The 12,913-nt window shown below is 35.3% G+C and overlaps 1 protein-coding gene across 1 annotated transcript in view; it reads left to right on the forward strand.

The window, feature by feature from the left end:
• The window catches only part of PTPRQ (protein tyrosine phosphatase receptor type Q), a 229,341-nt gene that overhangs the window by 17,579 nt on the left and 198,849 nt on the right, over nucleotides 1-12,913 (forward strand). Inside the window, exons 2-4 of the mRNA XM_032593794.1 lie at nucleotides 8,729-8,889; nucleotides 9,702-9,813; nucleotides 10,487-10,713. Of these exons, the coding sequence (XP_032449685.1) occupies nucleotides 8,729-8,889; nucleotides 9,702-9,813; nucleotides 10,487-10,713 (500 nt within the window). The remainder of the gene's footprint in view (nucleotides 1-8,728; nucleotides 8,890-9,701; nucleotides 9,814-10,486; nucleotides 10,714-12,913) is intronic.

Here is a 12,913-nt window from a genome sequence, read left to right on the forward strand (position 1 = left end):
TTTTGGGTGGAATGAAGTAATAGTATCATACCAATAATTCTTATGAAAGTTTGTGAGGTCTACAGGATCCCCTCTCAGTGGAGACCAAATGGTAGTGCAAGAAACATTACTTCCATCGAAGAATGTATTAAAAATGCAGCAATATAGGAATGCTAAAAACTTTGGTGTAACCAGAAGAACCACATTTGAAAGTGTCTTTGCTTCTGGCCCTCATTCACTCGCTAACTTATGTGTTCTATTTCATTTTTATTCAACATCTAGCTAACTGCATCTAGTTAACTGCTAACAAACCCGTGATTATATTGTAGAAGGATACTTCTTGTTACAAGCATGTAGGAGCAGGGGAGGGGCAGAGAGGGAAGGAGAGAGAAATTCCTCAGGAGGTACCCACAATTCTATAGGAATGACTGTTGGAGTGATTTATGGTCGATTAAGGAAAGACATTTGGGAACTAAAGAGGATATTAATGTGCCACTTAAGTTAAAACTCATATATATAATGTCCTATTTCTCTGTTTGCAGAGCTGAACGTGGAGGGTGTTATACATGAATAAATTTAAGGATTATCACATAGATGATTAAATTATATTATTCATATTTGCTTTTTTACATATATATGTGCAATTTTAATTTACATACAATTTACCTTTTCAATAGAACCATCTAGGATATGTGGCTTAACATTAAAAGCCGTGAATACTACTTCTGCACATTTAATGTGGAATCCAACAGAGACCAACTTCACTCATTACAAGATTTATATATCAAACAGAACATTTGCAGAAGAATATCTTATTTGGGGAGTTATTACAGAGCACACAGTTACAGATCTGTCTCCTGGTGGAATATATAACATCACGGTACATAGAGTGAGAGACAATGTTGAAGGATCTGGCACATTTATCAGAGTTGTTGCAGGTATACAAATTCTTTTTGATATTAAAAAAAATTCACATTTGTGTTGCATATTACACTGTTCAAGATAAAACTTCAATGCATTTTTTTGATGTTTGAAAATTTAAAGTTTATAAAATAAGGGTAAAAAATTCAATTTATTGGGATATTCTTTGGATTTTTGACATATATAAAATGCAAATTGGATAAAACTGTATCTGGCATATAGCTAGTCCTCATGAAATGTAGCTAATATTACACTAGAGTCACATAAAATAGAGGTCCAGTTAGTGAAATTAGGTGGATGATTTGAGGATTATCCATTCTCTTAAAAACTTGTCCATTGTCTTTTGTGTCCTACTATGGGCTATGCACATAAAAAAGCATAGTCTTAGGATGTACAGAGAGTAGAAGCAATGGAAGTATAGAAGCACATATAGTATAAGCTAAATTAATAAGTGAAGCAATGGAAATAAGTTCAAACTTATTGTGGTTGCACAGAAAAGCGAATGATGAGCTCCATGGCATGGATGGAGAAGGTTCTTTGAGCCTGGTAATGACTGTAAAGGATAAGGAGTTTCTTAATCAGACTTGAGAGCATGTGAGGTGTAAGAAAAAGAGGACTCACAGAGAGAGGGAGTGGCCTCTGCAAAATCACAGAGGTGTATATAAATAATGCTGTATTTGAGGAACTATAAGAAATTCAGTATTGTAAGGTTTTGATTTTTTTTATATGAGAAGAAAAAAATCCTATTCTGAATAATTTAAGGCATCATTTTAAAATGCAAACAAAGCTGTGAAACCTATCAATACTTTAAATTTTTGAAAAGAGAACGTCATCACAGCAATAACTCAGAAGATTACTCTTAAGTAGTCTTTAAGGCTGTGGATTCAGCATGATCCAAAGCAGACATAAGATGATAACTCAGTCTATGGACATTTGTTATGTGGCTGTTACACATAGTATTTGCTTCTAATTGCTGTTGTGATGCATTGCCCTAAGTTCAGTGGCTTAAACAACAAAAAATCAATTATGTTGTAATTCTGTAGGTAATACGTCCAACACGGATCTTACAGTCTAGAATCCAAGGTATTCAGAGGTCTGTGTTCCTTTTTACAGGTTCCAGGGGGAAAACTCAATTCTTTGCTCATTTAGGTTGTTTGCAGAATTCAATTCCTTGTGGTTGTAGGACTGAGGTAGTCATTTCCTTGCTGGCTGTCAGCTGAGAATTGATCCCAGCTCTAGAGGATGCTTCATTCCTTGGCTTGTGATCCTCTTCCTCATCTTCAAAGCCAATAAGGAAGGTTGAATTTCACTCATTCTTCAACTCTTATTTTTTTCCTGTCACATGTGACTATTCTCTCTTTCACTTATAAGGGCTTGTGTGTTTATCCTACCTGGATAATCTAGGTTGATTCTAGGTTCATAATCTTATTTCTATGTAAAGTCCCTTTTGCCATGTAACATAACATATTAACAGGTTACAGGGTTTAGCATGTGGGCACCTTGGAGCATCATTATTCTTACAGACTATATACATTATTATTTTCCTAAGTGTGATATGTATGTGACAATGCAAAACAAGCAGTGAGTTTGGAATTCATACACCAGCTTTACTCCTGAATTTGACACTTAACTAATATCGGTCAAGTTACCTAATATCTTTGGCCTTTATGTGTCAGTGTAATTTGTAGTAGATGATCTCTGAGATTCCTTGTGGCTCTTAGACACTGAATTATACTTTGTACATTTTAAATATTGTTTATATATGGATGCTATACATCTTTACTATTTCTTAAAAAGCACGTATGTTAGATCATGTATTCAATGTCTTTTTCTTCAGTGTGTCATGATAGGCAAAGTATATAATCAAACACATTAAAACTGGACCCACTCAAGACGTTTTAGTCTGTAGCAGAGTTTCTAAAACTTGGCACTAGTGACATTTTGGGCTGGGCAATTCTCTCTTGTAGGAATCTGTCCTGCGCATTGTAGGGTGTTTATCTGTCCCACGCATTGTAGGGTGTTTAGCAGCATCCCTGACATCTACCCACTATATACTAGTAGGATCTTCTTAGTCATGATGATCAAATTTCATTTCCAGAAATTCCCAGAAGTCCAGAAATTGCCAGAAGTTGGCAAAATCACAAGTGGTCTATGGTAAGCACCAACATATGTGGTTGGATGGAAAGATCAAATAGACCACTGAGCAAAGATTGAGAAAATATTTTCCTGATGGAAAGGTAAAGGAGATTGTGCAGTGAGTGTGACAGAGCTTGCTTACCTAGAATTTGCTCTGAGGAAAAAGTAGTAACCAAAGTCATGTCAGTATCAGGGAAGTTTCATGAAAGATATAGACTATCAGCAGTCATTTTAACTAAAGAAGAGAGCACTTTATGAAATAGTAGGAATCTGTTTTTCTGGTTGTACAGTGTGGTTTAGGAGATGGTTTTGAGAGGTGGGCAATGGAAGTCACTGTGAGAGGATAGCAGTGATTTGGGAGGTAGGTTGATACGAGGAGATAGAGAAGGGTGGTAATCTGGGTTTCCTGATGGGGATCTCTGAGGCACAAAAGATTCCGCTACCCTACTTTTTATAAAGAGAGTGGTGATAATGGAACAATGCTGGGGGGCCCCATTTTGTGCAAAGCGCTGTTGACATTAAGAGAGTGCTAAAACTAAGGAATGAAAAAAGAGAGAACACGATGGTTTTACTAAGAGATGACCAGGGTTTACATAGAAAGATAGCAGTAATAACAATTATTACTAATCACAGCTTACATTTGCCAAGCTTTTACTATGTTCAGGCCACTCTTCCAAGCACGTTACATGTATTAACTTATTTTATTCTCACAACAATGTGTGGAGTAGCAGTATTATTATCCCCAAATTGACAAGGCCAGTGAGGTACAGAGGGGTTAAGGATTTTGCCTGAAGTCTTATTTAGGTGACAGAGCAAGGATTTAAACCCAGTAATCCAGTTCTAGGGCCTATTACCAGTGCCTGTATTGAAATATGATTATTTTTTAGACTCCTGTGACACCTAATGTGGGGCTGACTTATTAGAGGATGTTTATTTTATTTATTTTTTATATGAAATTTATTGTCAAATTGGTTTCCATACGACACCCAGTGCTCATCCCAACAGGTACCCTCCTCAATGCCCATCACCCACTTTCCCCTCCCTCCCACCCCCCATCAACCCTCAGTTTATTCTCAGTTTAGAAGATGTTTATTTTATTAATAGTTTTTACCTAGCCCATTTCTGAAATAAGAGGAAGCTATAGGCACTTGGTAAATATGTGTTGCCTTGACACAGGGCATACTTAGTTGGAGTCCCTTTAACCTGGGGGCCATTTCAGATAATTGTATTAGACTTAAAAAGAAAACTATGGATCACCCTATTGCTTGAATCCTCTATAAGATTTTGATAGATTTATTTAGGATTTCTTGATCTGCTCTTATTTGTAAGCCACTTTGTATAGGTTAGAGCAGTGCACTTATCATTGAACCTTGAGTTTTGAAGCTGTTGCTTCTAGGTCTAAATCCTGGCTCTGCCATTCACCTGTTATCTTTGAGGCCTTGGTAAAATCACCTAAATTCTTTGTTTCTTAGTTTTCTCATTTTTAAATGGCAATAATAATAGTGTTTGCTTATAAATTATGACTGTTACATAGAACAGTGTGTGAAGGTGCTTATCACAGTGCAGAGTGTATCATAAACTCGGTAAGAGTTAGTTATAATTTTGCATGTCTTATACATGAGTACGTCCTCAGTCATAGTATACATTCTGCCCAGCCTAAGATCTAGTCACAGAAGGATTTAAATGTGACCTGCAAAGCTTATTGCAAACAGTGTTGGTATAAACAGTGAAGTATAAATAAAAGTCAATAATAATGGTAATGAAACTTTTTATTATTTTTTAATTTTTTCATATGAAATTTATTGTCAAATTGGTTTCCATACAGCACCCAGTGCTCATCCCAACAGGTGCCCTCCTCAATGCCCATCACCCACTTTCCCTTCCCTCCCATCCCCCATCAACCCTCAGTTTATTCTCAGTTTTTAAGAGTCTCTTATGGTTTGCCTCCCTCCCTCTCTAACTTTTTTTTTTCCCCTTCCCCTCCCCCCATGGTCTTCTGTTACGTTTCTCAGGATACACCTAAGAGTGAAAACATATGGTATCTGTCTTTCTCTATATGACTTATTTCACCTAGCATAACACTCTTCAGTTCCATCCACGTTGCTACAAAAGGCCATATTTCATTCTTTCTCATTGCCACGTAGTACTCCATCGTGTATATAAACCACAATTTCTTTATCCATTCATCAGTTGATGGACATTTAGGCTCTTTCCATAATTTGGCTATTGTTGAGAGTGCTACTATAAACATTGGGGTACAAGTTCCCCTATGCATCAGCACGCCTGTACCCCTTGGGTAATCTTCCTATTTCATTTTAAAGTAGCTGGCTTTTGATTTTCTTGGCACTGTTTGGATAAGTATGTGCAACTCCTATGGATTTTCCAAGGTATATAACACTTTGGTCTCACTTTGTGTATGTATGCTCTTTTGAGTCAGAATCTACTGAGTTCCCTATGTAACTTTCTCTTCCATTTTGAATCTCTTCTTACTTTCTTTTTTTTTTTTTTAAATTTTTAACGTTTATTTATTTTTGAGACAGAGAGAGACAAACCATGAATGGGGGAGGGGCAGAGAGAGAGGGAGACACAGAATCGGAAGCAGGCTCCAGGCCCTGAGCCATCAGCCCAGAGCCTGACCCGGGGCTCGAACTCATGGACCACGAGATGGTGACCTGAGCTGAAGTCGGACGCTTAACCGACTGAGCCACCCAGGCGCCCCCTTACTTTCTTTCTTAAAGGTTAATGTATCATAGTTTGTGTCAGCATTTTCTTTTTGAAGTCTTTCTAGGTCTTTTGGGCTTTTTCTTTATAGACACCAATCATGAGATTATATTTCTGTTTTCTCTCAAATTCTCAAAATACACTTTTGGTAAATTTACTAAAATGTCAAGAGGAAAAGTTGAGGGATTCTTTAAAGCTATACTGTCCAATATGTAGTGATTAGCAATATGTGACTGTTGAGCTTTAAGGTCTGGCTAGTCCAAATTCCTCTTAAGTGCTATAAGTGTGAAAGACATAGGATTTCAAGGACTTAGTATGCAAAACAGGGAACTAGCTCATTAATAATTTTATATTGACTATATGTGAAATGTGTTTGATGTATTGGGTTAAATAAAATGTATTATTGAATTAATTTTACATATTTCTTTTACATTTTTAATTTTTTTGGACAATGCTGCTTTATGGAATCACAAGATAGTTAAGCATATTTAAGTCTCTGAGGTATCCTGCAATAATGAAAGCTATTTAACTTAGAAAAGAAGTGATTGGCAAAGTGGTTTAATCACAGAACATGTATTAAACTCTAAGGATTTAGGATTCTGAGGATTAACTTGGGAAATTCTGGTCTAAAAACATATGTAACTAAGCCTAGAATTATTTGCTATCCCTAATTAAATTGACACAATGTGATATTCTCCAGTCACATCCATCTCACAGTTTGATTTTTATCGGTTAGTAGCAAACAATTAGGCTGAGAGTAATATTTTTGCTTCATATTTTCCCACCTTTTGAGAGATTATATTCCATGAGGTATAAATTATATTTATTATGGTGTTTACTTTCAGTTAATTGAATTTTCCAGCTCATATCGAAGAATCTGCACTCTTCTACAATGGTTTAAGCATTGGCCCATCTCCATTACCTTTTTCTGAGGGCAAGGCTCCCTTCTTTCTGTCCAGATTACCACACTATCCTAATTGGCCTCCCATTACCATTTTGGCTTCTCTCCAGATATTATGCCATTCACATACCATTTCAAAGTAATCTTTTAAAATAATAATTTTTTTTTTTAAAAGTCACATTTTTTCCTCTTAAAATTCTCCAGTTTTCCATTGCCTTTAGGGGGAAAAAAAACTAACATCTTTATTATGGTCTGTATGATCATTAGACTTCCTCTTTCTTACCTGATACCAGAAATTCAGGCTGCTTTTGTCAGTTACACTAAGTTCTGTCCATTTCCAGGGCTTCTATCCACTCTATGTTGAAAAGTCTTTACCAAACTGTCCTGAAGCTTGCAGGCCTTCCCTCTTGATCAGATTGGCAGATTACCAGACAAATACATTCTTCCTTGTCTTGATGAGACATGCTTAGCCAAGAGTCCTTCAGTGTGTAATCTTAAACCACAGTCTAGGAAACTGCATCCTATCTCACCACCATCTGGGTAGGCAGAACTTCGCTTCTCCTGTCTTGTCTTTTTTTTTTTTTTTCTTCCAAAATTTCATCCCAGGTCTTTTTTCTTCTTTCTTGCCTAAAATTTCATGGGTATTAGTTACTTTCTAGGATCCTTGAGGAAATAATATTAGCCCTTACATAAAATCAGTAGTGTGAGTAGTAATTAGTTGGACTTTTGCATGTTAGACTTTTGTCTGTTTTAATGTGAGAAGAACCAAGCTCTTTTCTCTCAAGCTTGGGAATACAGAGGGCATAGATCTGTGTGCAGAAAGATCCAGGAAAAATGCCAACAGCTATGCACAACAAAGGAATTCTACTCACACAAACTGGGTATTCCTCTGATCTTTTACCTTGGGTTTACGATATTTCTAAAGAGTTATTATAAAACTACAGTTCTGCCTACATGGACGATTTGGTGATGATGCCAAAAGAATGTTTGTTGTATCTTTAAAAATGTCATAGTAGAAATTAATTGACCAATACCAGGATCAGTTACTACGGAAGCATTATAAGCATTAAAGCAACTTTTCAAAGAAGATAAAAAAAAAGAAAAAAAAAAGACTTTTTTAAAAGGATCTCTCTCACCTGCCCAAATGTGAGAAATTGACCTCTTAAGGTTACTATATTATGCAATGTGCCCTATCAGTTTTGTTATGAAATGTATGTTTCATTTTTTTATATCCATTTTAAAGTATCTCTGATAGGCGGGCTTTAAAATGGTTAAGTGGAGTTCAGTGATTAATTTCAGACTCCTTTCTTTTGGAAATGGTATTAGATTGGGACTGTATCAGGTATGTTTTTCACATGCTTGGCTTCATAATCTCTTTTCCTCCCCCTATATTGTTTGTTCGGAATCTGCACTAAAGATAAGGCAGAGTGAATATCTGACTCATTGGCAACCAATCAGAAGAACTTTATGCAGAAAACTCCCTTCAAGGAGGTACAGGCAGCATAAACATAACTCCGGAAACAGTGGAAGCAAAGGTAGAAAAATATGGTTGAAGTGGCTAGGACAGTTAATACTTATTGTTTACTTCCTATAAGAAAACAGCTTTTCTTTTAAGGAAACACGTAGCTAAATATTCATCAGAAATGCTCACTCTTTAAAAACATTGGCAGATTTTAGCTACATTTTTTCCCAATTATCTTCTGCTTGTTAAAACATCCAGGTAATTGAATCAATAATTTGGATTTAAATAAGTTTCTTTAAATGATTCAAGTTTTCAATTAAAGCATAAGCTTTAACAAACAATTTGGACAACTAACAGATTTTAATAGGTAAGATATATCCTAGAAACATACATAAATTGATATATTATTTCTGATAATTATACTTAGAAACTAGTTACTATTAAGGATTTAGATGCCTAACACCTACGTGTGACTAGAGATAATTTAAAGGACTCAGTGTTTTCTGACAGTGTGGTTATGTTGAAATCTTACAGGCTATTGATTTTCATTTTATCTTTGAATATTTAAGAGAATAATGCTATTTCAAACCTCTATTTTTCAATATCAGAACCAGAAAGACCTGAGAAACTTAAAGCCTTCAATATTTCTGCACGTTCCTTTTCTCTGTACTGGAGCCTGCCCTCTGGCCATGTGGAAAGGTTTCATGTGGATCTTGTTCCTGACAGTGGCTTTGTTACTATCAAAGATCTTGGAGGTGGAGAGTATCAGGTATAGGTTTCATTATCGTACTTGCTGAGCCAACTTGTATTTATATTTGGTCCTAATAGGAAAGTTCTTTATGAAACTCATACACCATGAAAACTTACTCCTTTGAGAGTTTTTAAAAGCACAAAATGAAGACAAAAACACTGATGCTGAATTGATGAGTTTAAGTTTCAGCATCGGTGGATTGTTACCTTAGCAACATCTATGCGTTTTTTTCTTCAGTCTTACCCTGAACCTACAGCCAGCCATCCAAGGGTTCATGAATAGTTTAACAAAGAAAGGGCAGAGCTATTGAGTAATCCAGGCTCATTAATTGTGTACTTGCCAGGAGGATCTGTCTTTAAATCATTAATGCAGGCAACATTTCTCTCTAGAGCCATCAATGTGATTCCACTGCCTGAAAAATGTAATAATGATGGATTTTATAATCATTTTTCTTTTACTTTTTATTGGAACTTCAGAGACACAGGTATTTTAATATACTTCTAAAAACCAGGGTTAAGCAATGGACTGTAGATTTCTTAAGATTCTTAAATAGTTGTTTCTTGTGACAACAAACTAGATAGATTGAAATACTGATTTAGTTCTTGATAACACAGTATGTTTTGTAAGTTTTCATTATATGTTATTGGTAAATAGTTATGTGGTAGAACAGATTTATATTTTACAATAATATGGAATTTGGAATGTTTTAAACACAGCAGAGTTATAGAGTGAGATGTTTATTTTTGTTGTTGTTGTGATAGATTTATTGTTTTAGCTTTCTTGTTTTCCAGAAAGAGTTTTAAGGCAGTTATTTGTTTTTGGTGTTCTAGGTTGATGTTTCCAACGCTGTTCCTGGCACTAGGTACGATGTGACCATCTCTTCAATTTCTGCTACAACATACAGCTCTCCTGTTAGTAGAACAGTGACAACGAATGTAACAAGTGAGTATGTATTTTCTTTTTTTATGAAGTGTTTTTATGAAATATTTGCAGCTAGTATAAATCTATTGGATGGAAATACTTACATTAGCAATATGTGCATTATATGCATGACAACAGGTTAGTAATTAACGCAAAATGGAAACTTAAGAAAGTGATCTGTTTAAGACCTGTGTTCTACCAGTTCTTTAGCTTTCTTGACTTTCAGAGAGTAATGATAATGATAATTATACTTGTTTGTGAAATGGATCACAGAGACTGTTAATAGTAATATTTAAATGATGCAGAGCCATGAAAATAAACTCACTACACTTGCTCAGAAGAATTATTCAGTTTGTAATTATTAAGTTTGTGTAAGCTTTGCACAGATACGTTTCTTTTTAAAACGATCTGGCATCAAAAGTGTATTTGGCCTGTAGTATGTAGTAGCATTCCATTTTTTACATTCTTACAAAAGAATGTTTTGGGTATCCCCAACGCATTTAACCTTTTTTTTTTTTTTCTTTTGGTAGCAAAGCTCTAGGGAGGTCAAACTCACATTTGAGAGGCCGTTAGTCTTTGGGAACTTCAAAAGTCCACATCTGTAAATACTTTCTTCCTTATATGATTATGATTATGAAAATACAATAGTTGTTTGTCTTTTTAACAACATATATATATATATATGTTTTAATAGAACCAGGGCCTCCAGTCTTCCTAGCGGGAGAAAGAGTTGGATCTGCTGGGATTCTTCTGTCTTGGAATACACCACCTAACCCAAATGGAAGAATCATATCTTACATTGTGAAATATAAGGAAGTTTGTCCATGGATGCAAACAGAATATACACAAGTTAGAACGAAGCCGGACGGTCTGGAAGTTCTTCTTACTAATCTTAATCCTGGAACAACATATGAAATCAAGGTAATATTTTTTTAAATAATTATTTACTATTAAAATATTTCATTCATTTGGGGGCTCTTGGGTGGCTCAGTTGGTTAAGCCTCTGACTTCAGCTCAGGTCACGATCTCATTGCTCGTGGGTTTGAGCCCCACATTGGATTCTGTGCTGACAGTTCAGAGCCTGATGCCTGCTTTGGATTCTGTCTCCATCTCTCTCTGCCCTCCCCCCTCTTTCTTTCTCTCTCTCTCAAGTATAAATAAATACTAATTTTTTAAAAAAAATTAAAAAAAATATTTCATTCATTTTAAAAGTGAAGGAACTTTTTCCCACCTGGTCAAGACTTTGCAGCTGAACACAGCCAAGTGACTGAAGAATGAACATTTGAGTCATGATCTCAGTGCCCATCTGGGCTCTTAACTGAACAAATGTTGTAATCTCTTTTCATTTTTAGGTGTATTTATATTATTTATTTATTTTAAAACCATTTAGCTTAGTGACTTTTTAAATGAATAAATCAAGTTTAAATTGAATAACTTAGGCTTTATAGGAAAAAATAGTCTATTTTTTCATTAAATGTAAAGTTAGGTTTGTTATTTTTCTCTTCATTTTGTCAGATTTACGTTTCTCTTAGCAAATTTGAAAGTTTCTATTGAGCCAGTTTCTCAGACAACAGTGAATTCAATTCTGTTCCATTCATAAATATTTCCTGAAAATTTACTGTGTCTTTAGAAAAACTTTTAGTTCTTTACAATGTTTAATATGCAGAATTAAACAACATGTTATTTAGAAATTAAGTAAAGAAGGTGCACCTAGGGGGCTCAGTTGGTTGAGCATCTGACTTTGGCTCAGGTCATGATCTAACGGTTTGTGAGTTTGAGCCCCATGTCGGACTCTGTGCTGACAGCTCCGAGCCTGGAGCCTGCTTCAGATTCTGTGTCTCCTTCTCTCTCTGCCCCTTCCCTGCTCTGTCTGTCTCTCTCTCTCTCAAAAATAAATAAACATTTTTAAAAAATTAAATAAAGTAAGTAAAGGAGAAATTATAAAAAGCAATCCTAAATTAGTTAGGCCATATGAAAATACTTACAATTAAGATACATTTGTCATATTTCCATAGTATAGGAAAGGATACAGATATCTTTTTGATCCTATTTTCAACATAACATCAATATGTTCTTTGAGCTTTGAAGATAATGGAATGTAGAGAAAAAATCTATAAAAGCTGTATAAATATGTGAAAAGACATAACTGAGATGGCTTTCTGGATGGTAAGAAATGATGGGAAAGAGAATTTGCCTGGGGGCGGTGGTTTCCTTATTGGAAGCATGCCTATTTGTGGACTAAAAGCACACAGTAAGAATTGGAAAGCATCCCAATAGTAGGGATCCTCTATATGAGAATAGTTAAAAGGAAACTTACTGATGCAGAGGTCAAGGTCAAAGACTCATGACTTGGCTATTTCATTGCAGAACCATGGGTAAAGACTAGGAAACCTTTTCTACTGGCATCTGAGAATGGCATAGTACACATAATTTCTATCAACAAGCATTTATTCAGATTAGCTTATATGTTAAAATACACTATTGAAGGTAATAGGTATAGATTACATTTTAATGTGATATAAGAAGCTATTGCAGACAGAAAGGTAATTTAGGTAACCTAGTTCTGCTTAGATCTGTTTTTATGGAATTTGAATTTTTATTCCTTTGAATTCTCTTACTTCAGGTCTACTGGGAAGCCCTTATTCTTCTGTTCTTTCCACACTTTATAAATCATTGTTGTGACCTTTACGCTGTTCGAATAAATGTTAGCCGTTGCAGAATTCCAAAGGGTATTTGGTGCAGTCCATTTGATATACTCAAATGTAGATATCAAATCTATGTGATTTGGGGAAAATCCTATTAAGTACTTTACATGTGTTATTTCATTTAGTCCTTGAAACAATTCTATGACATAGATATATTGTTATCCCCATTTTAAAGAGAAGGAAAATGGGATTTAGAGCAGTACTAAGTAAATTGCCTATAGCTACTCATTTGGTAATTGGTGGAATTCAATATATTAAAAAAAATTTTTTTAACTTGATTTATTTTGAGAGGCAGGGGGTACAGAGAGAAGGGTAGAATCCCAAGCAGGCTTCATGCTGTCAGCACAGAGCCCCAGACGGGGCTTGATCTCAAGAACTATGAGATCATGACCTGAGCTAAAATCAAGAGTTAGACA

Source organism: Lynx canadensis, chromosome B4, assembly GCF_007474595.2.
Source record: "Lynx canadensis isolate LIC74 chromosome B4, mLynCan4.pri.v2, whole genome shotgun sequence".
Classification (NCBI taxonomy): Eukaryota; Metazoa; Chordata; class Mammalia; order Carnivora; family Felidae; genus Lynx; species Lynx canadensis.